This window comes from Bactrocera tryoni, chromosome 1 (assembly GCF_016617805.1).
Source record: "Bactrocera tryoni isolate S06 chromosome 1, CSIRO_BtryS06_freeze2, whole genome shotgun sequence".
Classification (NCBI taxonomy): Eukaryota; Metazoa; Arthropoda; class Insecta; order Diptera; family Tephritidae; genus Bactrocera; species Bactrocera tryoni.
This window is the reverse complement of record NC_052499.1, coordinates 22,404,774-22,429,143: the sequence shown is the minus strand read 5'-3', so window position 1 is coordinate 22,429,143 and position 24,370 is coordinate 22,404,774. Positions and strand designations below refer to the sequence as shown.

At 35.2% G+C, this 24,370-nt stretch overlaps 10 protein-coding genes across 10 annotated transcripts in view; 3 read left to right on the top strand and 7 right to left on the bottom strand.

Annotated features, from left to right (window-relative positions):
- The window catches only part of LOC120766440 (microtubule-associated protein Jupiter-like), a 226,067-nt gene extending 223,382 nt beyond the window's left edge, over positions 1 to 2,685 (bottom strand). The window contains exon 1 of the mRNA XM_040091970.1: positions 2,318 to 2,685. Coding sequence (XP_039947904.1) covers positions 2,318 to 2,373 — 56 coding nt within the window. The 5' untranslated portion in view covers positions 2,374 to 2,685. The remainder of the gene's footprint in view (positions 1 to 2,317) is intronic.
- A 246-nt stretch (positions 2,686 to 2,931) lies between these two features.
- On the top strand, positions 2,932 to 5,374 carry LOC120782642 (inhibitor of growth protein 1). Its single transcript, XM_040115011.1, has 4 exons — positions 2,932 to 3,296; positions 3,414 to 3,776; positions 3,838 to 4,376; positions 4,444 to 5,374. The coding sequence occupies exons 1-4, from the start codon at positions 3,158 to 3,160 to the stop codon at positions 4,648 to 4,650; spliced, it is 1,248 nt and encodes a 415-aa protein (XP_039970945.1). The 5' UTR covers positions 2,932 to 3,157; the 3' UTR covers positions 4,651 to 5,374.
- Positions 5,375 to 6,074: 700 nt separating this feature from the next.
- On the top strand, positions 6,075 to 7,767 carry LOC120779355 (ADP-ribosylation factor-like protein 6-interacting protein 1). The gene is made up of 3 exons (XM_040111552.1): positions 6,075 to 6,310; positions 6,463 to 6,834; positions 6,892 to 7,767. Exons 1-3 carry the CDS (start codon positions 6,296 to 6,298, stop codon positions 7,102 to 7,104), a joined length of 600 nt encoding a protein of 199 aa, XP_039967486.1. The 5' UTR covers positions 6,075 to 6,295; the 3' UTR covers positions 7,105 to 7,767.
- A 13-nt stretch (positions 7,768 to 7,780) lies between these two features.
- Positions 7,781 to 9,923, bottom strand: LOC120779347 (G-patch domain and KOW motifs-containing protein). Its single transcript, XM_040111547.1, has 3 exons — positions 9,699 to 9,923; positions 8,928 to 9,640; positions 7,781 to 8,865 (listed from the first exon to the last, which is right to left on the bottom strand). Exons 1-3 carry the CDS (start codon positions 9,839 to 9,841, stop codon positions 8,030 to 8,032), a joined length of 1,692 nt encoding a protein of 563 aa, XP_039967481.1. The 5' UTR covers positions 9,842 to 9,923; the 3' UTR covers positions 7,781 to 8,029.
- A 487-nt stretch (positions 9,924 to 10,410) lies between these two features.
- LOC120766985 (T-complex protein 1 subunit gamma) lies at positions 10,411 to 12,731 on the top strand. Its single transcript, XM_040092789.1, has 5 exons — positions 10,411 to 10,530; positions 10,590 to 10,651; positions 10,747 to 11,246; positions 11,301 to 12,115; positions 12,173 to 12,731. The coding sequence occupies exons 1-5, from the start codon at positions 10,497 to 10,499 to the stop codon at positions 12,391 to 12,393; spliced, it is 1,632 nt and encodes a 543-aa protein (XP_039948723.1). The 5' UTR covers positions 10,411 to 10,496; the 3' UTR covers positions 12,394 to 12,731.
- LOC120766989 (N(6)-adenine-specific methyltransferase METTL4) lies at positions 12,506 to 13,909 on the bottom strand. The gene has a single exon (XM_040092792.1). It carries the CDS (start codon positions 13,881 to 13,883, stop codon positions 12,756 to 12,758), a length of 1,128 nt encoding a protein of 375 aa, XP_039948726.1. The 5' UTR covers positions 13,884 to 13,909; the 3' UTR covers positions 12,506 to 12,755.
- A 152-nt stretch (positions 13,910 to 14,061) lies between these two features.
- On the bottom strand, positions 14,062 to 15,341 carry LOC120766991 (protein disulfide isomerase-like 1-4). The gene has a single exon (XM_040092795.1). The coding sequence runs from the start codon at positions 15,118 to 15,120 to the stop codon at positions 14,077 to 14,079; it is 1,044 nt and encodes a 347-aa protein (XP_039948729.1). The 5' UTR covers positions 15,121 to 15,341; the 3' UTR covers positions 14,062 to 14,076.
- A 721-nt stretch (positions 15,342 to 16,062) lies between these two features.
- On the bottom strand, positions 16,063 to 18,971 carry LOC120766990 (mitochondrial thiamine pyrophosphate carrier). The gene is made up of 4 exons (XM_040092793.1): positions 18,543 to 18,971; positions 18,475 to 18,479; positions 16,806 to 17,661; positions 16,063 to 16,746 (listed from the first exon to the last, which is right to left on the bottom strand). Exons 3-4 carry the CDS (start codon positions 17,564 to 17,566, stop codon positions 16,440 to 16,442), a joined length of 1,068 nt encoding a protein of 355 aa, XP_039948727.1. The 5' UTR covers positions 17,567 to 17,661; positions 18,475 to 18,479; positions 18,543 to 18,971; the 3' UTR covers positions 16,063 to 16,439.
- A 668-nt stretch (positions 18,972 to 19,639) lies between these two features.
- On the bottom strand, positions 19,640 to 20,578 carry LOC120766992. Its single transcript, XM_040092796.1, has one exon. The coding sequence runs from the start codon at positions 20,440 to 20,442 to the stop codon at positions 19,738 to 19,740; it is 705 nt and encodes a 234-aa protein (XP_039948730.1). The 5' UTR covers positions 20,443 to 20,578; the 3' UTR covers positions 19,640 to 19,737.
- Positions 20,579 to 22,187: 1,609 nt separating this feature from the next.
- LOC120766988 lies at positions 22,188 to 23,977 on the bottom strand. Its single transcript, XM_040092791.1, has 4 exons — positions 23,351 to 23,977; positions 22,596 to 22,852; positions 22,394 to 22,525; positions 22,188 to 22,326 (listed from the first exon to the last, which is right to left on the bottom strand). Exons 1-4 carry the CDS (start codon positions 23,975 to 23,977, stop codon positions 22,188 to 22,190), a joined length of 1,155 nt encoding a protein of 384 aa, XP_039948725.1.
- Positions 23,978 to 24,370: the final 393 nt, after the last annotated feature.

Genomic DNA, 24,370 nt, shown 5'->3' with positions numbered 1-24,370 from the left:
GACCAATACTGTATGTACGGAACTTAACAAAAACCAAATACTTACATAGAGTCGATTTACATTACGTCTTTCGCGGGAGTGATAAAACGTAATTAAGTGTTTCAACAAATCAAAACAATCGACAAAACTTCATTTACTATCTATTCATATGTATGTATGTATGTACATACATATGTACATATGTCCATTAATGTATTATGTACATATAGTACATGTAAATATGTAACCATTGTGTGTTCATATGTATGTATGTACTCATTAAACGCAAGCTTTTACCGGCACATGTGAAGTATTCATGACTCACAAGATTGTGCTTTAAAGTCCATGGAATAAAGACCTCCTCCACGAGGTGACAAGCACCGTAATCGGCAACAACAAACAAAACTAATTGCGAGCAATCCACGATAGAGTATGGAAGTAATAAAACTAGGTACCTATTTCTCAGCAGCTGGCAAGTAGGCAAACAAAAAATACGGAAAAGGGACAGGGAGAAACCCCACATGTCGAGTATATATGTACATCTTTACGACAAAAACAAAAACACCACAACAAATTTGAGATAAATAAAAAATTGGCTGTCAACTTCGATAATATTTGTATGGTCAAATTCAGTTGGTGAGTGAAGCCGATATTACGTGCAAAATATAAATTATATTTGTATGTATGTATGTATGTACATACAAGCAAGCAAATACATATGTACATTTAAGTATGTTCAAAAGTATGTGTATATCAAAGCGAAGTAATGAGAATTTTAAAAATTACGCTTATGACACCCACTATTTGCCCATATGCAAAAGCTCCAACGAACGTTATTTTGAATTGGTGTGAAAATTGGCGGCGAGCAATATAAAAAAAAACAGAGAGCAACAGCCGCGAAAAAAGTAGCCGCATGTACATGTGTATGTACACGTACGTCTGTATTCAATACGCGAAAGTTTTAGGTAGTCAAAGTAATAACAAGCCAGCACGAAGTGTGACGGCGATAAGACTTGTATTTTTCGAAAAAAGATAAGCCTTCATTTGTATGCATACTTACAAACATGTGTTTGTTTGAGTTTGTCATATAATACATTTTTTTGTTTAAATTTTTAAAAAATTTTTAACGGTCAATTTAGCGCTACATAGAATTCAAAAAGTAAAATTAGCAGTTTGTTTATCTAAAAAAGTGTGCGTGTTGGTCCATGAAATCATGAAGTCCGATAACACATGTTTTACAATAACAATAGAAAAGTAATAATAACAATAATATCAGCTGCTCGTCAATCCACTTATCGCTTCTCACGTTATTCACGCAAAAGGCGAAAAGGAAAACAATTAGTAATTGGACCGCAGCAGAACGCTCTATATTCTTCGAATTTAGCGATAAGACAAACAAACTGCATGTTATACATATATACATATAAAATATTTGAAAAAATATTGTAATACATACATATGTATTATTATGGGCGAGTAGAATGACGTGATTAACCATTTTAAACTACCGAGCTAATAAAATTCAGAATTCAAATTATTTTATCGACTTTCTAAAACTTTAAGGGAGATAATAATACAGGATTTGTAACTATTACAAATTTATGTAAGAAATATATGTATGTATGTATATATTGTAATATTATTAATTGTGCAATGTATAGAAAGTATAGAAACCAAAATTGCCCAAAAAACGTTATAGTATTATAATTCTTAAACAAAATGCCAAATGTTGTCCAAATTAGGTATATATAGTATGTATGTATGTGTATTTTTCATATATTAAGTTATATATTATAAGTTTAATATATTTAAAATTACTCTATCGTTACAAGTTGAAGTTTGAATTTAATACACATATACAACTATATAATATATATGTATGTATATATATAGTAAACTAACTGAAACTGTAAGTTGTACAGCAAATGGTACATAGATCCAATTTTAATAGAGATATTTTTACATAAGTACAAAAACGTAAATTTATCTTCAAATAATGTCCATCAGGGAATGCTTTGTCCTTTATCTTTAGCTCTACACTCTCATTTATTGGCATTCCTTTTTGTCGTACAATTTCGAAGGGTATTTATGGCAAATATACCAGAAGTAAGCTGCGCAGCCGTAGACATCTTTTATTTATCATGTTTCTCTTTTCTACGCGCGCATGTGTTAGCGAATACAATATAAAAGGATACAGAAAACATGACTTGAAAATATGATCAAGTGCATCTATGTGGATTATGTATACCAAATATTATTTGAACTATAAAATTTTCACAAAACCACAGCCAAATTTCTGCACTTAAATAAATATGTACACATTGATGTATGCACTTACTTGCTAGTGGGCTTGTTGTTATCGGTGATGCCGGCGAAGTTGGTGTTGCTGATCATTTTGATTGGTTTTGTGTTAGATTCGACAGAAATTCAAATGTCAAAGTTTATAAAAATGTAGACACCGTTCGTAAAAATGCACGCACGTTAACACTTGCCAAATTTAATTTTAGTTTACCGTTTGGATAGTTAAGCACTTTTTAGGTTATGCACTAAATAAAATTTCCTTGATGCAAATTCGAACACTACACAAATTTCTTTCGAATGTAGCGGCACTAAAAAATTAAATTTTACCAAACAAGGAATATAAACCAGATAAAAGCGAAATAACAAACGAATCTCTATATGTAATGACCGGATGGTACAAAAGACGCAAAGTGAATGAAATCAAATAACCGGCGAAATGACTAGGGAAGCACGATTATCAAATCAAAATGTATCGATTGTATATAATCGCCACATGATTATTAGTTTGGTGGATTTTTTTTGAGTGTGTTGAGAGATTTCATACAAATTTTCGGCTTGCAACCCTGCAGCTGCTTATAAGAAATCTATTACAATGCAGAAATAAAATCCACATTGGTACAGTCGACGAATGAGGACCACTGGCACGTTCCACAAATACGCCACACAGATTCGTTAAACATCTCAACAAATAGGAAAAGTTTGGAGATTTTCCCCAATTTATTTCCAGAATATATGTATAGAAAAATATTCATCATTGTATATTTACTGAAGTGCGAAAGTAGCAAGCGTTGCTGTAAAGCATAAAATCATAGGACAAGTAAATAATCAAGTTTTATTAAATGTGGTTCCAGAAAGTTGAGAAACTATCATTTACAAAATGTTGAATCCCGTTTCAACTGAAGCATTACTCTATTCGGCTACATATGTCGATAATTATATAGATTCGGTTGAAAATCTTCCAGATGATGTGCAACGGCATTTGTCCCGTATACGTGATATAGATGTACAGTACAGAAGTGAGTATTCCAATTTGTGAAAGATTGATAATCAACTCGACATAACCTTTTGTGGACATTTGCCTTTCAAATTCGATTGCGAAATATCTTACATACGTATTAATTTTATATTTCCAGGCCTGCTACGTGACGTTGATCACTATTACGATTTGTGGCGTTCATTACAGAATAATAACGGCAGTGAAGGGAATTGTACTAGACGTGCCAGAGCTATTGCACGCATGCAACAGAGCCTTATACAAGCACAAGAATTGGGTGATGAAAAAATGCAAATAGTAAATTTATTGCAGGAGTTGATAGATCATAAAACACGCCAACTAGACACTGATCAAAAGAATCTTGATATTAAAGAGGAAATGCAACAGCAACAGAGTCGAATTGACCAATTGCAACAAGCTGACGATATCGTAGGTCCAACACCAGCGAAACAAGCGCGAGCTTCAAGTCCAACACGTGATAGCAACACATTTTGTGCAAATGGTAATTGCTTCTCATAAAAATATAAAAAATTAATAGGAAAATTCACCAATTTTTGTTTTAGGTGGTTCATCGAGCGGAGCGGGTGGAGGTGGCTCTACACCGAATTCTGAACGATCTAGCCATGCAAGCAATGGTACCAGTGGTAGTGGTACCGTCAATGGCGCCAGCAATACTGGGACGGGATCAATGGCAGGCCTAGAAAGTCAACGTTCGGCAAGCAAACGTTCTCGAAGGCGTAATGAGAGTGCGATTATGAATAGTAATGTGGAATTTGGTGGAAATGAATCTAATTCTGCTAACGAAGGTGGTGGAAGTAATGGAGGAGGTGCGAATGAACGGCAAACCGGACAGAAAACATCTGCTGGTAGTGGTGCAGCGCAGAAAAAACATAACTCCCAGCATCAAAATGCTAGTGGCAGTGGGGGAGCTGGTGGTGGAAATACTTCTGGAGCTGGAGCGGGTAGTGGTAACAATTCCGGCAAAAAGAAGAAAAGAAAGACACGAGGTGGTCAATCATCAGCGCAGGCAAGCGTACGAGAAGAGACACCACCTCCGGATCCAATTGATCCAGATGAACCGACATATTGTGTATGCAATCAGGTATGTGAAAGAATACATTTAGAAGTAATTATAATAAATTCATAATTTTATATTTTTCGTTTGGAAGATATCTTTTGGCGAAATGATACTCTGCGATAATGACCTGTGCCCCATCGAGTGGTTCCACTTTTCGTGCGTTTCACTAGTACTGAAACCAAAAGGTAAGTGGTTCTGCCCGAATTGTCGAGGGGATCGTCCAAATGTGATGAAACCAAAAGCTCAATTCCTTAAAGAGCTAGAGCGTTATAACAAAGAAAAGGAGGAAAAAACCTAAATAGGACACAGCGGAAAACAGTACAGGAGGTTAGAAAGAGAGCTGAAAAAATATAAATCCACACTACCGCATAGTGACAACGAAGGATGTTTTCTTTTCAGTTACCATATAAGCTTCAGTGCAGGCGTTGTATTGAGTTCAGCTCAAATTCCATTATTAAACGCCAAGTGAAAAGCAATATGCCTTTATAGTTATATATATGTATATATATATATATATATATTTTTTTTTTCATTTTGAATTTTTTATTTGAAGTTTATAAATATCAATGTATATTAAATGTACTTTCAAAAACTGAAAGTTTTAAGTAACGCCTGTACATAGTGAGTTGAGTACATTTTCTTTTGTTTGTTCGCAAAGTATGGTTGCGGCTCTCCTTCTGCTTTAATTTTTCCTATTGAATTTCTTGTTTTGCTTATAATGTACATTGTATTAGAGTAAATTAAAAACCTAGTACGTAAAAGAAGTAAATATTTTATACATAGAAAATGTAAATTTACATAAAAATGTTAAGTATCGGGGAAGATATTGTAGATTTAACATTCACTTCGATAATTGGATTTTAATAACTTATTTTAATTTAAATCGTCTGTAGCTGTAAAATATTTAAGTCACGTCAGATACTGGCAAAAAATATGTTCTTTACTGAAGCTACTTAAAAACATGAAAATGTATTTTAATTTGTATTTTATTTTTTGTTTAATATAAATTTATAAAACATTGACGTTGATTTTGTTTCAAATAAATCTGAAGTTTCATAAATATAAAGAAAACATCTATTATTTTCGGAGTAATTGAGTGGAATAACAAGGTTGTGACAGTTTCTAATATTTATGGTTTTAGTAACGGAGCTGCCAGCTCTTTTTCGAAATACTAAAGTTTGCATAAGAACTGGTATATTTATTACTATTTCCCCTTTTAAGGTTAATGAAATAGAAGTATTTAATTTCACCTTGCACACTCTTGCCTTTTAAGTTACTTATAAATCTGTTGCTATTTTCTGTTAATTAATTAAGAATTCTGCGGATCTAATTAGAAATAATACCATAATTACTTTGGGGACAAGTGCTATTAAGAATTTCGAATGAAAAGTGGATTCTAAAATATTGCAACCGTGCCTTGGATGGTGCCATATTATACCGAAATGACTGCGGTAGCATTAAAGTAATCTTGAAAATTAAAAAAAACATGTTTGTGCTATCTTTATACCTTCTTTATCGTTAAGATAATAATACCCTCAAAGAAAAATTAAATGTTCTATGAGGCATTGGCAGCTTTCAATTTCATAACGGTTTGAAAAAGACACGAAGTCTGAATTTTAGTTTACTTAAAGATTATTTTGTTAAAATAAACACATCACTAATTTTTAGCATAATCATCCCTGCAAATTTCAAAGAGAACGGTTCTTAAAAAGCAACAAAAACACAGAAAACAACAAACCGAAGACGCATAAAGCGCATTGGAAAATCGCAGCGCAATACAATCCGAAAGAAAACTCACAGATCGAGAAAGGTGAAGTGGATATATTTTCTGCCTATTCCTGCTTAAAAGCCTATTGATTTTACCAAAGGACAAAAATCATAACATTAAATTTTTTGCAAAATCTTTTATTCTGCTGTGAATACTCATTTTTTGAAAAGGAAAAATGTCTGTTGAACAGGTAAGAAATATATTTTCATATAGCTAATTTAATATTCAAACACACATACTTCGCAAAATATTTGCTCTTATGTCGGCAAAATAATTTTGATTTTTTTTTTGTTTTGTTATTAAATTACATTCTTCACTGAATTTTTATTCAATGACTTTCAGAAACGCGCATACAACAAATTAAAGCATGATTTGGAGCCATGGCGTAATCTCATTGTACATTTAGATACGGTATTGTCTTGGGAAAAAAATTATTATCCAGCAATCATTGCTGCAACCATTAGCGCTTTTTATTTGTTGCTCTGGGCATTGGATATGTCTACTGTGACAACACTGGCGCTAGTGGGTTTGTTTTCGCTGGCACTAGATTACGTGTATCCATCGGTTTCGCGTTTTCTCTTCAGCCCAGATAATTGGAATGGCAATCAGGAAGAGCAATTTGAGCGCGTATGCACACAATTGTGTTATTTAAAAACTTTGCTTAGTGGATGGTATGAATATCTATTCTCAGCAAAGGAACGTAAATCAACTTTGGTAAGTGGGTAGATACGGTCAACATTATTTGAAATAATCAACTGCTTATATTTTCAGTTTGTCACTATCATGAGTGTTACACTGTTGACACTTGCTTGGATTGGTACCGTAATAAATAATTTACTACTGATGTACGTGATCACTATGGTAATGTGCTTATACCCAGGCATGCAACAGAAAAATCTGCTCTACAAGGTCAAAGACTATTTTGGACTTGCTTTCAACTCTAAATTGCAAAAATTGCGTGAAAGAAATGAGAAAAGTGACTAAAGAGCGAATTAGAAATCTGAAGTAATAGTGGAATGCGTATGAAATTTTAAAAGAGTTAAAAACGCAGCTTAGATTTTTAATTTGAAAACCAACTGCATTTTTTAATTAATTTATTTTAGCTATAAATTTGTAGTCTACTCATTTTTATTATATCATTTATGAAAATCTTTATAAAAATTAACGGATAATGCGTTTAATATTAATACATTTAACATTTGGCATTTTGAAAGCTAAACAAAAACTAAAAAACAAAATGAATTACTAAGTTAGAGATATATAAAAAACAAGTCGTAAGCGTATATTCGCAAATTTATTAAATTATACAATATTACAATGTTCTCCTTGAATGTTGCACCACCACAAGAAAGTTTTTTGGATATAATCTTCAAAGCAACAATCCGAAAAACATCAACATATGAATCACCAAAAATTGTAATTAATGTCTTAGATATAAATTAAGCTAAACGATACTCTTAAACAACCACTGCTACATCTTTACAAAATTCTACATAATCAGTTCATAAATTCCTCAAAAATAATGCCATTAAACATAGTGCCATTAAGTAATCTTTCGCCCAATATTTTATTTGGAAATCATTACCATTTTACTTACAGCATAATCATGATCCATTAAAATAAAATAAAAAATTGAAGTAATCTCTATATAAATGTGATTTATTAATTATGAAAGTAATGAAGAACTGGAACCCTTAATTATAGATAAAATATTTCCTATGGGCAATATACATATTAAAATACAAAGATGATTAATTTACAAATATAAGCAAAATATTGAGTCGTGAGTGTTGACATTTTACACAATAATAAATATCCCTATTATAATTATAAAAAAAATAATTTTGATTTTAGTTTAAAAAGATGATATAGTATATGTTATAGAATTTATTATTTTATTTTACAACAATCACCTCCTACCGGTGCGATCATGGGATCGTGATCTTGAACGTGGCTTCTTGCTTTTCTTTGTCTTCTTTTTGTGTTGCTTTTTCTCGCGACGACTTGCATCTTCGTCATCCTCACTGTCACTATTAGAGGAAGTCTCTGTATCCGACGTCCGATGTCGTTGTTTACGTTTGGACTTTTTACTACTCTTCTTCTTTGGCTTCGATTTATGGTTCGACGACTTTTTTTTCAGCTTACGTTCATATGCTGAGTCGGAATCACTATCAGTGCCAGAAGAAGCACTGGTATCGTCAGTGTACTGCTGACGCCTGCTGTAGCTACTAGCTGACGGATGGCGTTCCTCATGTTCGGTCCGACTGCTGCGTTCTCTTGATCTACGTTTGCTTTCACCACGGTTTTTGCGTCGATCGTCGTAACATTCACGGCGACTGCTGCTGCTGCGTTGTTCGTCTAATTCATAATGGCGAAAATCGCTATCCCGGTACCCATCACGCCGTCTGTCCCCTTCAACACGATTACCATTACTGTGGTAACTATGTCGGTCGTCGTTTCGTTGTCTGCGAGAACTACTGTGTTGATCAAAGCGTTCGCGTTCCCGATCATTGTCATATTTATATTTTTGACTGTTTTTGTCTGAAATTTCGTCATTATTTCGTGACTTATCATCCTTATATCCATGCTTATTCTCTGATTTGTGCTTGTTATCGCTATTATTTTTATACTCGCCTTTAATCTCATCCTTCAAAGATAAAGTTTTTTTGTGACTTTCCTCTTTTTTTATTATTATTTGTCCATGTTCATTCTCCATTTTTTTGTATTCTTCATATTTAGCAGTATCTGAAAAATAACATAATATTAGTTGGTGTTTTTAATATTTGACCATTAATTGTTATTATTACTGATGCATTTGCCATACTGCGCGAATTCTTTCTTCGAAATAGGTTGACACAAAAACTCATTGAAGGCTTCTTTGCCGCCTCCTATTGCCATTTTAACAATAACACGACCGGCGTGATCATCAAAACCTTCAATCTGCCCATACATGTCTTTATGTTTACCACCCAAAATTCGCACATACGCTTGCTTCTTTATTTCTAGTACTTCGTTCTTTTCCGGTGCCACTAATAACGGTTGTTTCTTAAGTGCTTTATCTGCGCCCAAACCCATGCCTTTTGGTCGTACAAATAGCATTTCATCAGCTGGAGTTTCACCTTTCTTCTGAATAGGCTCAGTCCAACCCATGCCTCGCAACATTGCCTTGCCAAATTGTTCAATTGGAACATTGTCGTAATCATCTATTGTTGATTGTTTGGCACCATCAAGTGGTAATTCGTCTGCTTTCAACGCGGGTAACACAAGATTTTGATCAATAGTTTCATTGCCTTTACTTTGTACGGAAGCAAGCAATTCACGTGCCGCTCTCTCGTCTAACGTCTCATTTATATGATTTTCATTATTATCATTATTTTTATGACTAGTTTGCCCACTAGGTGGAAGCTCATCTGCCTCACCTAAAAGGATAGCACGTCTTTTCATTAAACTGGCAAGTGCCGCGGACGTTTTTGTGTTTTCCTTCAATGGTATGACCATCGGAGCATCCACTTTCTTTTCCCTGCAATATTTAAAAGTTAGTTAGAAATATTATTAAATATTGCAGTGAATTTACTCACTCTAAAAGTTTTATTTCTTGGCCTTCTAAGCATTTTATGAGTTCTATTTTATTTTCCTGTTTTTCTTTATCTTTATTTGACGGCAACAAATTAGATTTTTTTGTTATTTTGCTGAATCCAAAGGATATTTTCTTCGAGTCCATTTTAACAATATGTTGTTAAACTTGTATAAACAAATGAGACAAAATCAGCTGTTTTGGACTTTATATTTGGGCCATTGGAAATATTCGAAAATATAAAATATTGACACTAGCTCATTAAGGAAAAGCAGCATAAATTGATATTCAAACTCTAAATAATTATTTATTGATTAGTTAAATAATTATAATTTTCTTATTATAATAAAATAAATTTGGTCCGATTAAATATTCTTAAATTTAAAAGCAAGGTTACAAACTTAATAATTTATGATTATTAACAATTAAATATAAAATAAATTTAAACTAAACATGCTAAACAAAAATTTTAAACAAAGAAGTACAATGCTAAATAATAATTATTATTTATAGTAAAAATATTAATAATTTTTAAAATTAATAATAAACACATCTCAACATAGGCTTGTTATCTTTCATTTCATTCTTGCTCACACATTTCAAAGCAAGTAAACAGTTATTTTCTATTTCATTCTGTGGTCATTTGACAGTTGGTACAGTTCAGTGGAAAATTCGTATAACCTCACAAAACATTGCTCATGTCACTCGAACGCCTTTTTCTTTTGACAATTAGTAGCCGCACGCGAGTATTGCACGAGTGATTTGAATTAGCTGTGAAAAAGTTCAGTAAAAATCTTTTAAAATGTTTGGAGGACAACAACCGATACTTGTGTTAAGTAAGTAGTTTAAGTTTACAATGATACAAATGCGATAAAGCTAATATATTGTATATTAGGTCAAAACACAAAGCGTGAATCTGGCCGCAAGGTGCAGCTGGAGAATATAAATGCCGGAAAGGTGAGTATACAGCAGCGTGACTCATAATACTATACAATTTATAAGCGAATATTCTTGAACATATGATACAAAAAGTTGAAATTTCTCAATTATAGGCAATTGCGGACGTCATTCGTACATGTCTTGGACCACAGGCTATGTTAAAAATGCTTATGGACCCCATGGGTGGCATTGTAATGACGAATGATGGTAATGCCATATTGCGTGAAATCACTGTCCAACATCCAGCTGCCAAGAGCATGATTGAAATTGCTCGTACACAAGATGAAGAGGTTGGTGATGGTACCACTTCTGTAATTGTTTTGGCTGGAGAAATGCTGGCTGCCGCTGAGCCATTTTTGCAGCAACAAATACATCCCACAGTCATTATTCGTGCATACCGTGAAGCTCTAGAAGACATCATCAAACACTTGCAGTCAGACCTTAGTGTACCACTTGATGTAAACAACAAAGAAAAAATGGCTGAAGTCGTTAAGGCTTGCGTAGGCACAAAATTCATTGGAAAATGGTCTGATTTAGCGGTGAAAATTGCATTGGATGCTGTCCAGACTGTGGCATTGAATGAAAACGGTCGTTTAGAAGTTGACATAAAGCGGTAAGGATACTTTTAAATATGAAGTGAATCTATTTATGCAAATTTCGATTTTAGATATGCTAAAGTGGAGAAAATCCCCGGTGGAAGTATTGACGAGTCAAGTGTGTTGAAGGGTGTTATGATCAATAAGGATGTAACCCATCCTAAGATGAGACGTTACATTGAAAATCCACGTATAGTTTTGTTGGATTGTTCCCTTGAATATAAAAAGGGTGAAAGTCAAACAAACGTTGAAATCATTGGCGAACAGGATTTCACACGCATGCTACAAATAGAGGAAGAGTTTGTGCAACGCATTTGCGCCGATATCATTGCCGTCAAACCAGATATTGTGTTCACAGAAAAAGGTGTTTCTGATTTGGCGCAACATTATTTGCTCAAGGCCGGAATTACGGCAATAAGACGTCTGCGTAAAACAGATAATTTACGTATTGCACGTGCATGCGGTGCTACGATTGTCAATCGTACTGAGGAATTGTCAGAAAAGGATGTCGGCACTGGTGCTGGTCTCTTTGAGATTAAGAAAATTGGCGATGAGTACTTTACATTTATAACTAATTGCAAGGACCCAAAGGCGTGCACAATCTTGCTACGCGGTGCATCGAAAGACATACTAAACGAAACAGAACGTAACTTGCAAGATGCTTTACATGTAGCAAGAAATTTAATTATTGAGCCACGTTTGGTAGCTGGTGGTGGTGCCATTGAAATGGCTGTATCCCAGCTGTTGTCCCGCAAACAGTTGAAAGGACCTTATACTGCCGTAGCACAAGCGCTGGAAATTATTCCACGTACGCTGGCACAAAACTGTGGCGCCAATACTATTCGTACTTTAACTGCGTTGCGTGCAAAACATGCATCCCACTCAGGTGAGAAGTCGAAAAAGTGAAAACATCAACAATATTTAATTCAATATGTTAATTCAGGTGATGGCGTCTGCGCTTGGGGTATCGATGGCGAATCTGGCGAAATCGTAGACATGAATGTCAAGGGTATCTGGGAACCATTGGCTGTGAAAATGCAGACATACAAAACCGCCGTTGAGACTGCTATTTTACTGCTGCGCATTGACGATATTGTGTCTGGCTCGAAAAAACGAGGTGACGATATTGTGAACCCTGCTGCTGCTGCTCAGGGCCAAGAATAAAGATCAGGGAAAAGGCATGATCAAATTGTATTACCATTTTAATGTCGCTAATATATACTTTATATAAAACTACAATTCACTTTGCTTGAAACAAAATTAAAAAATGTTTAGATATTTTTACTTGCACTGTGTTTTTGTTAAACACAACATCCTTTATTCGTATAAAATTTTTATTTGAGTTCTCTCAATGAATGAAACAAAGTAAAACCTAAAACTTTACCGTACGCTACTGAACTATAGGAAACGCTTGTGACGATGTACAATATCAACGTCGCCTTCATATATGTAATTTACACTTTATCATTAACATTTAACAATAAAATGAAAAATAACTTAAATTTGATAACTTAATTTTATTCACATTATAAATAGCTGCGCTTAGTGTATAAACGTTCGTCCATCAGTTTTAATACTTCTAATCCTATAGATGTGAATTGGGGCTGCAAATAACGAGCAAATATTTCCAGGCATTTCGGGTTTTCGGGAAGCACATCCTTTAGCCAAGGTATGAGAGGCGGCTTGTGTGAGTGTATAATACTGGGCACGCTCAAAATCGTCGATACATTTTGCAAGTCTGTGCCATAATCTGGTTCACTTTCTATGTGACATGCTATGTATAACATTTCAAAGGGCTGCTTCTTTAAACCACTTGTATCGATGGGTCCAATTAACTTGCCGTTAGTATTAATTTTTAGCCAGTGTAATGTGTGTAGTAAACGCAAGTTCCATTTCGGCAACAAATTCTCTACAATAGCACGTTGCAGTTCTCTGGAATTTGTACACCATATGGCCACTATACTATGTTTATGCACTAGCTGCATCATAGGAATTTGACTTAGCTGCTCGGTACTAAGCATTTTATAAGCAAGTTCTTGTCGCGCACGTTTTAACCGGCGTATGTACTTGTTTCGCCAAGGTGGGTCCATTACAATTAAATCGTAACCAACTGAGTTGGGCATGAGTTGCGGTAGTAACTTTGTTAACTCTTCGATATTACAATTGAAAAATTCGCAATGCGGTGGTATGAGGTAAGAAAACGCGCCAAACTGACAACGTTGGAATGTGTCGGTTTTATTAACACCATTAAATATGGGAAAATCTTCGATAGTAATTTCTTCCCAATAGCGTGGAAAACTATTATCCGTATGTTTTTCGAATTGTTTACATTGCTTTAGGCGCTGCAAAATCTGCTCTGCTAATGCTTTTAAATGCGTTAGTGCTGCGATTGCATTTTTGTATTCTGTTTTTTGTCTTTTCCTCGCATTAATGTGTTCGCCTGCCAATTGAACGTCCTTCACTTCAGTCTTTGGTTCCTGTGTTGCACTGCACCGGTCATCACTATCTTTTAAACGTTCATGAAAATGGAAAAGCTCTTCTCGCAATTCCCAAATCTCTGCTGCTTCTTTAGCATCCTTGTTATATATATTATTAATTAAATCTCGATGATCGAGATATATGGCGATTCTATTACGTATTTCGAGTTTATACATATTTATTTAGGTACGAAATTTACATTTTGCCGTAATCGGCCGTATACACTGTTTTTTTCAGTTGTTTCACTTATAATTCGTAACTTGCTTTTGACTTCTTCTTTCAACATCAGCTGTTTTATTTATTATGCGCAATTTGGCGCTTGTATCAATAGTAACCATACTAACCAATAAGGATGTAAAATAATGAATATTAATCGAATCTAGGTCTACCACTTCTGTTATATTCCAGTAGATCATCTGTAGCATGTTTGGCTATAAAGTTAATAATGTCCGTGACAGTACGCGTCGCTGCACTATATTCTATTAAATTATTTTTATCGTTCCGTCTTATAAAGAATATTGTTGGATAATACCAAGCATAATATTTTAATGGTAAATAATTTTTTTCTGCATTTATTTTCACTATTATTATATCTTCATCTTGCAAAAGGTTTCCGACTTCCTCCAGAATTGGCATTAATTCTCGCGAACACGGGCATTTATTACTATATAGCACTAGGAATATATCAATATCACTTTTAAGCACCAACTGCTCAAAATTACTTGCTACGCCTATGCGCACAAATCCCTCTTCGTCGTCCTTTGGTATTGTTTCACTTTTGTATAACTCATCATTCATTAGTTGACTACTAAATTGCTTTAAGTTATCTACATTAAGCTGTCCAACGAATTGATAAATGCGATTTTCTGTGTCCACTGCATAAATATCCGGCCGTCGGTATTTACTAAAGCCAAGTTTTTTACAGCGCTTCCAGTACGCTTCAGTGCGTGGTCTATGATTCAGCACGGCTTCATAATTATCAAAATCTGTTATGGCGAAGCATATGTCATCTTCGTATTGCAGTGCGGATTGATAAATCATATCGGTGTAGCAACGTAACTCGCGGGCATGTTCATTAAAACTTTGAAACATTATAATGTATGGAAATCCGGAAGTTTCAATTGTTTCCGTAGACTCCAGATAGACTATACGGTCTCCATAGTTTTGATGCAAAAATATTTCGAGTTTGCTTTGTTGAACTGGATCCTTCGCAATAGTTACTGATTCCTCTAAAGCCTCTCTGAGTTGTGCTGTTGTGATTTTACCATACAATCCAAATCCCGTTGGATCATCATCTTCTGATTCTTCGGAGTAATACAATTCTGACGAATTATCATCGAAATCTTCGGCTGTACTAACTGTTTGCTGCTCTTGGCCGCGCTGATTTGCATTTGTTATCCCAATTAGATCCATAAATGAAATTTAAAAAGATTCCTTTGGTATTTTTATGCTCTTGCTGATTGTCTTAATTAGTTTAAATATTTATTGACTAGATATGCCTGGATATGTTATTGTGAGTTGTTTTGTGGATATATATAAATGTACGTATAAGTTATCAAAAACACAAAATGTGTACAATTTATTTGGGATTCCCAAAATCAAGCAGATGTGCGCGCAGAGTATAGAGGCGGGGTGGTTTTCAATTGACGGCGTTGAAATTCCAGATTTTATTTTGGTTTTTCAATATATAGCCGTCGGTAAAATATTCTATCAGCCCAATAATTTTCTTCTCCGCGTTAACAAAAATGAAAAATCTTGTTTACATCAAACAGCTGATTTCCCTTGTGAAGTGTCGTATGTGAAAGTGCCTTGGTGAAAGTTCTGTTTATTTATTTAATTTGTATACCCTTTAGAGAGTATATTAAGATTACCAAGCTGTTCTTAAAACTCAGAATGAAACGTTGGAGACCTTATAAAAGTATATATATAAATGATTCGCGTGACAAGCTAAGTCAATTTAGCGTCCGACTATTTGTCTGTATGTACGCGAACTAGATCCTCACCGGTTAAGTATAGCATATAACCATTCAAATTGAAATATCTAACTCAAGTTCTTGTATGAAAATTTTTTTAATTTAACAAGGTTTCTTCACGAAATTTAACCTACGAACAAATTGTTCAGATCACAGCATAATAACATACATATGTACATATATGTATGTAGCTGCCATTCAAACTGAATGATCAAAATCAGAATATACATATGTACATTTGTAGATATTTTTATACCTTTTGATGATATAAAAAAACATGTGAAGTATATTATAACTTGTTTTAGTTTGACCTTAATTTGAGTTAAATAATATTTGTTTTATTATATGTAAATTTATACACAAACTGAAAAGCGATAAAAATTTAATTTCATTTTCAGTTTACGCTATGCTTTATTTATTACGACAATTTTTTGCATTAAAAAATTAAGGCTGTTCTGGTTTTCAGTTTGAATTTTACACCATATGATCGATAAAGGATTTATGTACGTTGCATTTTAACTATTTGTGTTATTTTTTTACTTTCTTATAAAGTACTATACAAAATGGAAAGTTCGTTCTTTTTTAAAAATATGGTATTGTTGACTTTACACACAATAAAATATCTTAAAAATAATAAAAGTCCGACTCATAACAAAATTTTTAAGTTAAATAATATTTTTAACATTATTCTCAGACGCTTAAAGCGAGATAAAGAAATAAAGATTATTAAGCTTTAAACTTAAACCTCTGCATGTGTAGTTAAGAAAACCAACGTATTTGCCTGAGTTTATCGTAAATGGCGAAATATAACGCTGTCGTCACTGTAGATTTCAGTAAGGTGGGAGCCATTCCTTTGTACAAACCTGTTGGACCCTCTTGTTGTATAGTCTTCCGCAAACAACTGAAAATGCCAGTAGCACGTATATTTTCACCGAATGTTTGACGATTCGATTCAAAACCCTGTATGTGCAGTCTCTTTTTCAATAAGTCAAAGGGATAAACGAGTGATTTGGAGAGCATGCCCGATGATCCGCCCAAACCAAGCAGCACCCATGTGGGCAGTTCGCTATAGAAATTAATTATGTTAATATTTTTTAATAAATATTTTAAGCAAATTGAGCGCACCTTCGGTTTTCCACATTATAGAATTGCATAGCTGATTTACTGAAAATTCGATAAAGCATAAAGTTGGCACCCATTAATGGTGCAATTTGCAATAGTGCTGTATTTAAACCGCGATAAATTCCACATATACCCTCCGTACGTACTATTGTTGATACGGCGCGTGTTGCATTTTTATATCCTTTGCTCTTGTCCTGCGCAATAAGACGTGTACGTATTACATCCATAGGCGTTGATAGTATAACAGCCGTAGCACCAGCCGTGGCTCCACAGATAAAGTTCGATGTGTTGGTATGATCCTTGAGATAAGTTGTTTGCTTAGCCACCATACTCAATTGTTCATATGTCCAAAACTGCGATATACCATAAATTATGCTAAGAACTTGGCCTGGATTGTGACCTTTCCAGAAGGCGAGTACACCTTCTTCGCGGTAAATTGTGCGTATAGCTTGAGCTATGCTTGTGTATTTTGATTGTTGGTTGATGTGCTCCTTCAGTGGTTCCACTTGCAATTGGAAGCGTATTTTTAGCACGTCCAACGGTTGGCAGAAGGTACGTGTGATAGCCGCAGCTAAGCCACCGGATATTATTTGGCTCAATTGCTCCGATGCGCTGTTTATTTTCCATTTTTCCTTAATGTATTTTTTAAAATCTGGCGATGAGCGCGGATTGTCAATAGATAAAGTAGACGATTCAGCTCCAGTATCGCCACCGCCTGTTGGTGAAATAGTATTTGTTTTAGCGGTATCCAGTTGTGTCGTCATTGTCAGGAATTCGAGTTTGCAATGTTGTATAACGGATTTCGTTTCGTAATTTGTACTTTAATTTAGGTAAAAATCTGTACGACCTACATATATTTCTAAAAAATAATATAATTGGTTATTTGTTAGGCTACATGTACAAATCTTTCTTAGCTTCTGTGCACTTTTTTATGTTTTTTTATATCTATGCATTTCAATGAGTAAACTGCTTTTAAATTCCTCAAGTACATATGACCTTAAAGAGGTCAAGTTATTCATGTGCGTGTAAGGTTTTTATCGCCTTAAACGAATCTTTTTCTTTTGTTTACTTCAGTAATGAAATGCGGAGACAAATAACTTGTGCATATTATGTAAATAGTTATAGCTATGCTTGAATGCAGCGAAAGTTTTATACCGTCAACTAATGGCGCTCTGTATGTGCTACTGCTGTTGCAGTCAGTTGACGAGTGTAAATTATTACAAAGGTAATGAGTAAAAATAATAAGAAATGCTAAGATACTTTAAGTTTGCTGGCATCAAAATACCAACCTAGCGACATGTAATATTTGTTGCAATTATTTGTGTATATACAGACACTTTTTAAGTCGCGTCGCACACACTCAAATGCCAATTATTTTGTTTATAAAGCGTTAAATATTTGCAACAGAAAGTCATAACGTGCTTCACGCATTAATTTGTATGGGACTTTAGTGATCAACCATAGAATATAGTTATATTATTATTACACTGAGTTATTCAATATATTGCGAAGAATACACTATATACTGTATGAGTTAAGTTCTTTGAAAATACTGAAACAGCAATTTATAATAACGATTTTTGTTTACGTTGAATAATTTACTGCCAAACAACAACAATCAAGCTGTCTTTACTTTGAAGACGTTTTCATTGTATTTTATCTGTAGACCCACCTTATCTGTAAAAACAAATAAACATAGAAGTGTAGAGATTTGTTAAGAATTATTTCAAGGCTACATACCTATTTAAAACACTTAATAATTTAAATTGCACTTTGCTAATGATGTTTTTGTGAGCCTATATGGTTGCAACTTGCAGTTATGTGCACTGCTATTCCATGGACTTTGACGTGTAAAGCAATACTATGCAGCGAAACTTTCTTTTTGCGGCCACTGCTGATAGTGTATTAAATAATGAGTAAACAAAACTAGTTGGCATTTGCCTCAGTAAATGTTGCCTGCGCTTCTGACTTTCTTTTGGAAAACTGACACTCCTCTTTACCGCCACCACAAGTATGAACTCAATTATGTTTTGTTTACAATTTTTGCTTTCATACCAAACTGGTTTTAGTTTTCGGTGTTTTCCTGTGTAATACGTGAGATCTTGATGAAATTCTGCAGGCGGCACTTCATATCTCCATATCACTACATTTGTTCGTGTGCTTGTGTAAGAGCATGCTCCGGTCGTGGGGAACCATTCAGCTGACAGCTAATCAGCTGTTACAATTCAACAACATTGCCAGTATCAATATATGCAATATTTACAGAAGTAATAGTTTTGCTTTTTATAATTTAAAATTTTTAACACTTTTCACAGCCGCTACACCAACAAAAAGAACATTATTTTTGTTAAATGGGGTCTCCAATAATGGATGTTTTTGTTTTAGCAACAGAAAACAGTCTTGAAATAATTTTGAAGAGTGCTGCCAGTTGACAGTACTTGGCCGAATAAAAAATCGGGCCCGCTCCGGTTACGTAGACTATATGTGAGTACGGGTAATGGTGAACGGGTTAATCGTTTCATGTTACCTTAAGTGGGTACCAGCGAAAATAACGGTCTAAGTTCTCTATGAATCCGTTTGTTGTAAACACTTGGAACAACAATCCGTATTGGATTTTCTACAAAAATGTATATATGTATGTATATGTTGCTAAATCGTTTCTAGGACATTTGGACCTACTTAACCGGATCCCTAGCCCCTGTGTTTTGGAATTTCGAATAACAATCTTCCTTCAACTCCACAAAAATCGGTAGCACTATAGCTCGATATGTTGATTTGTGTACAATTGAGTAAATATAACCCATAAATCCTATTAAATAAATATTTCAAAGTAGTTCGAAGTTACACTTTTTATTATTTTAACTTTTACAGTAAGGTTAATTTTTCCATACAAAGGATCTACATGTTTGTTTCTCCAGTGTTAGTAATTTTTAATTTAATGTTTACGCTTCTGTTTGAGACCCAAAGTTCGTCGAAATTCTATCCATACTTCACACATAGTTGGTATATCCAGACAGCGACATTCGATCGGCCGTGGTGGAGCGATTTTCTTCTTTACACATTCTGAGAAACTGGGATAAGGCGTGCAGACTTTATGACAATCAACCTTCGGTCGTGCGTAACCACATGTTGCAGGATCACGAGCGGCTTTGCAACCAGGCAAGATAAATCTTGGGCATTTCCTTTTCGACACCGTCTTACATGTCATCAATTTAGTCGGTCTGGGTTTACACTCCTCTGCAGCGACTTTTCTTTTGTGAGTACGCCGTTTAAAAGTTGGCTGTATGATGTTATCGTAACAGCATACTTTTTTCCGAGCATATCTCATCTTTGGACATTCAACCCATGTTTGTGTGTACTTGCGCTTTGCCTTATCGGATGCTTTGTAAAAGCAATCATCGAGACGTGGCTGTATATTGGGACACGGATCCAAACAACAATCAGGATTTAACCATATGGTTCGTGGTTTTTTCAGTGGTCTTTTCAAACGCGTACCATCTTTGGAACATTCGAGTCGATAGTTTATAAAACGATTTGCCGTTTGTGTCTTAGCAATAATTGACGCGGAAAGGATAGCCCTTGACATAAGCTTTTGCCCACCACAAGCCAGGGATCGTCCACATAAGGCCGAAGCAAACATTTTTTTTCAAATTAAATATACTATGAATGAACGTATAGAAAATTTCGAATTTGTAGATAAGCCAATAGTTATGTATTCAGATTTTTTTTTAAATATTTTTACACCGAAAGAAGTTGTTACTGCACAATTTTTTATGAAGAAATGAAATTGCTGACATATTTTATGACGACTATTTGTATGTATGCCTTATGGCAGACAAAAATTGTAAAATTGGCTTGTAAGTATAATGTGTAAAGTATTCTTGTTGTAAGATCTTACAGATCTTACTAATAATCGCTTGTTTAATAGGGACATTTTGATATTTTGTTTTCCGAATATCGGTTATAAAGCTCTACTTCTAATCGTGTCATTCCAAACAGCTACGCCGCTTAAAGAAACCGTCCGCAAAGCTCTTGAAGCTCCCAAATCTTTTTCAGCAATTTTTTCTCAATATTGCAACCTTGTCGAAATAGTTCGATTCTTGGATGTTAATTCATTTTTACTTGCTGAAATATGAGTAACAATATGCGGGAAATATTTACTGAGGTCGAGTGTAATGGGCACATAATTTAGTTGACACACATAAAAAAGAAAATTTGTTTCACTGAAGACACACGCGCCATATTCACCAGGATCTATCTGATCTTCGTTCGACAAATCAGTCGTAAGTATGAGCACATTAGTTTATGGGTGTTCACTATTGATCGGGTAAGTTCGAGCTGAGCACGAACGAATATCGTAAATCCAATAAGTTTCTAAGCTCGATGGTACTGCAATAGGTATCTGACGATGGGAATGTACAATAGAAAGCAACGAGAAAGTCTAGAAAAATTTGAGTCTATCATAAAACAATAACACTTGGATTTTTTTAACGATGGTATGTTCTTGCCATCTGTGCAGTAACCAAAGTGACGTCTACCAACTGGTTTGATCTGATTTAATTGTTTCATACTTCATGGATTTCTAGGGATTCGAATATCTCTTAAATCAATTAATCGATCAACTGCATCTAAAATACTCTCTGTCCCTCCGGTTTAATAACGTCACTTTGGGATTAGGTTAGGGTAGATTATGTAAATAGGCTGATTTTTCGTGAGGTCACGAATAATCCCACTTGAACAGCTAGATACTACCGTCCGTTCTGATGCTCAAAACTTCTAGTTATAGATCAAAAAGACTGTCGCATGACGACAATGCGCTTAGAGCCTGCCGTTAATTTATTGATGCGGCCGGGTTCGTAGAAAGCATGTCAGCTGAGATGTTTCAACCTTAGTTTGGCGAAAGCTAGGCAGTAAGTAGGAGAAAATGAAGAGATGTTTCTACTTCATCTTCCTCCCTGCAACTGTGATAGCGTGAGTGCCAAACGGACAGTGTCTGGTTAGGACTCCTATCATTGCGGTTATGTAAACCCTGAAGGGGTTCAATTGACCTTTTACCTTTCACTCTGTAACAACAAGCTTTCGCGCGAAGATAGGGAAGCATCTACTCATCTACTGATACTAGCAGTGAGGTCATGCACTCATTGATTAGCATTGCCTATATAGCAGTTTTGCTATTTGAGAGGATGCACACATCTCTTTAGGGATTTTAGAATGTTTTTCCAATTTTATCTTTGCTTTGAATTTTATAAAATTCAAATGTAAATTATTTTATTAGCCTTCTATTTCATCAACACTTTCAGTACAACGGTACAATAGATACACAAGCTTATTTGGTCAATGTATTTGCTCAGCTTTTGGTCAGCTCTCATTAAATGATTTCGCAACTCAAACCATATTAGCCACTCTGCGCAGCCACTCATTTACTCTTTGCGGGCACTGACTAAACGCTTGTTGACAGTCAACACCGAAACGTCCCGCTTGGCTGGCATGCAAATATTTCATGTCCACATTGGGTACAGTGGGTCTGTAAAGTCAACAGAAACGTTTAATTAAATGTAGTATATATATTTTATAAATGAACCGTTAGTTACATTAATATAGCATTGATTATGGCCTGCCAAAAGTGTCTCAAATCATTACGCCAAATTCGTGGCACATGAAACGGCAGTTGGGAGACTTCACAAATGGCTTGTTGTAAGCAGAATTCACCCGGTAGACCTTGCCTAAAAAACAATATGACAAACGTGCTATTCATATATGTTTCTGAAGATTTCCGTGCAACATTCCACATACTGTTCAAAAATTTGTTCGATTCCTTTGTAAATAAATTCCCGACTTGCATCGTGTTTAATATGTGGATTGAGTTTCTTATGGGTGGCCTCTGTTAGTTGACGCTGTCGGCGACGAGCTGCAAAACTACTAGAGTTGAAAAAATTCCACCAATAGAGCGGCCTCGGCAGGTTTGGATATTGGATTTGTAAATTGTAGTAGTGATTAAAGGAGCGATGCGGATCGGCGAGAGGAATTGGAAAAGATACACCCACGACGTGCTGAAAAGAGATATGGTAGATAAAAACATTTTAGCTTTGTGTGTTCAGTTCAGTTCAGTTGCTAGAAGGCCTTACAAATTTCAGTTTTGAGCATTTTCGGAATACATACTAATTAAAATGTCAATAGTTCTATAAGTTTTAAAATATTTTTGTTACAAAGCAGAATTGATGAGGATAATGATGTAAAAAGAGCTAATAAAAAATAGGAGACTATTTCTAAATGATCTCTCTCGTGTTATGAAACTAATCGTGACGATCTGAGTCGATTTAGCCATGCTCGTCTCTCTATCCGTCTGTGTAAACATGAACTGGTCCCTCAGTTTTTGAGATATCCATTTGAATTGAATTGAGACTCGAGAGACTCTTTTTGAAAAACCCTTTATAACACTTTCTGTAATATCGGACTTTCTCGGTATCTTGATATCAAACTTTCGACACTTTATCCTCATACTATATCAATATAAACCAAAACTGCCAATCATATATTGGACTACTTACTTTCAACACGCCAGCTCCACTAAAAATGAGGAACTTTTTCTGTCTGCTCTTCAATATATTCCCCAGTGGTGCGAGTTTGATAGGATTCTGTGTGCTAGTTTTATTTCCCACTGCATTTCCGTTGTTAACTTTACTGTTATGCAGAATCCTAGCGCTGCTAGTAATAATTTCCTCGCCGTCCTCCATAACGAATGTGGAACCCGCGGGCGCGTCGTTATAAGCAGGCCAAGCAGTTTTTCTACCGTAGTCGCGTCCAGCCGCGTTGCGTGACTTGGGCAAATTGTTGTGGTCGTCAAGTAAACCACCGACCACACCATCAACAACAACAACAACGTTGCCTTCAACGCTTCGGTTGTGGTGATGTGGCGCTTCCTGCTGACTGTTGGGATTTTCCTCTAATTTATTGCGAATTTGCGTTGGAAAATCGCCGTCACGTTGCGTACTAGTGTTGCTGCTATTGTTGTTGTTGTACGCGTTGTCATTGCCATTGGTCAAGATGTACGACGGGCATAATAATACTATTAGCAAGCACAACAAGCAAGCGAACAGTATTATTTGGCAGCATATTAGCCAGTAGCGGCGGACACAAGTCGGTCCAGCGAATGCTGCGTATGACTGCGCCGCCATCGGTATTGGTATTGATGTGGTCGGGTAACGCGGCTGACAGGCTCGCAGGCGTGAGCTTAGCGTGTAAATATGCGCGAGAATGGCGGCGTTTGTAATTACATTAAGTATGTTAATTTGTAATTTATGTGCGCACGCTTTCTTCTTATATTTGATATTTACGTCTGTCGGAGAGTGTGTATGACACTGGAGATTTGTGCCTAAAATATTTGAATTTTTTCCTTTGCCCTTTTTTCGTACAATCTGCAAGCACTTACGATTTATGTAATTTGCTATTGTTTTTGCAACTTTTGTTGTCTCCTTTGCTGATGGCGCTGCCATGCGGTGGACACACTTCACGCTTGAGTGCTCTCACGGCCAAAGCTTATTAAGAATTAAAATATGTCGTCTTCGTTT

What these genes read in the sequence shown, in the direction of transcription:
- LOC120782642 (XM_040115011.1), top strand. Translation starts at nt 3,158, where the DNA reads ATGTTGAATCCCGTTTCAACTGAAGCATTACTCTATTCGGCTACATAT. An exon ending in TATAGATGTACAGTACAGAA is followed by an intron (nt 3,297 to 3,413) that starts GTGAGTATTCCA and finishes TTATATTTCCAG; the next exon opens with GCCTGCTACGTGACGTTGAT. An exon ending in CAACACATTTTGTGCAAATG is followed by an intron (nt 3,777 to 3,837) that starts GTAATTGCTTCT and finishes TTTTTGTTTTAG; the next exon opens with GTGGTTCATCGAGCGGAGCG.
- LOC120766989 (XM_040092792.1), bottom strand. Translation starts at nt 13,883, where the DNA reads ATGTATAAACTCGAAATACGTAATAGAATCGCCATATATCTCGATCAT.
- LOC120766992 (XM_040092796.1), bottom strand. Translation starts at nt 20,442, where the DNA reads ATGTTTGCTTCGGCCTTATGTGGACGATCCCTGGCTTGTGGTGGGCAA.
- LOC120766990 (XM_040092793.1), bottom strand. Translation starts at nt 17,566, where the DNA reads ATGACGACACAACTGGATACCGCTAAAACAAATACTATTTCACCAACA. An exon ending in TATAATGTGGAAAACCGAAG is followed by an intron (nt 16,747 to 16,805) that starts GTGCGCTCAATT and finishes TAATTTCTATAG; the next exon opens with CGAACTGCCCACATGGGTGC.
- LOC120766991 (XM_040092795.1), bottom strand. Translation starts at nt 15,120, where the DNA reads ATGGATCTAATTGGGATAACAAATGCAAATCAGCGCGGCCAAGAGCAG.
- LOC120779355 (XM_040111552.1), top strand. An exon ending in AGGAACGTAAATCAACTTTG is followed by an intron (nt 6,835 to 6,891) that starts GTAAGTGGGTAG and finishes TTATATTTTCAG; the next exon opens with TTTGTCACTATCATGAGTGT.
- LOC120779347 (XM_040111547.1), bottom strand. Translation starts at nt 9,841, where the DNA reads ATGGACTCGAAGAAAATATCCTTTGGATTCAGCAAAATAACAAAAAAA. An exon ending in CAAGAAATAAAACTTTTAGA is followed by an intron (nt 9,641 to 9,698) that starts GTGAGTAAATTC and finishes TAAATATTGCAG; the next exon opens with GGAAAAGAAAGTGGATGCTC. An exon ending in GCAGTATGGCAAATGCATCA is followed by an intron (nt 8,866 to 8,927) that starts GTAATAATAACA and finishes GTTATTTTTCAG; the next exon opens with ATACTGCTAAATATGAAGAA.
- LOC120766988 (XM_040092791.1), bottom strand. Translation starts at nt 23,977, where the DNA reads ATGGCGGCGCAGTCATACGCAGCATTCGCTGGACCGACTTGTGTCCGC. An exon ending in GTGGAGCTGGCGTGTTGAAA is followed by an intron (nt 22,853 to 23,350) that starts GTAAGTAGTCCA and finishes ATCTCTTTTCAG; the next exon opens with CACGTCGTGGGTGTATCTTT. An exon ending in ATAATCAATGCTATATTAAT is followed by an intron (nt 22,327 to 22,393) that starts GTAACTAACGGT and finishes TTGACTTTACAG; the next exon opens with ACCCACTGTACCCAATGTGG.
- LOC120766985 (XM_040092789.1), top strand. Translation starts at nt 10,497, where the DNA reads ATGTTTGGAGGACAACAACCGATACTTGTGTTAA. An exon ending in ACAACCGATACTTGTGTTAA is followed by an intron (nt 10,531 to 10,589) that starts GTAAGTAGTTTA and finishes ATTGTATATTAG; the next exon opens with GTCAAAACACAAAGCGTGAA. An exon ending in AAAACATGCATCCCACTCAG is followed by an intron (nt 12,116 to 12,172) that starts GTGAGAAGTCGA and finishes ATGTTAATTCAG; the next exon opens with GTGATGGCGTCTGCGCTTGG.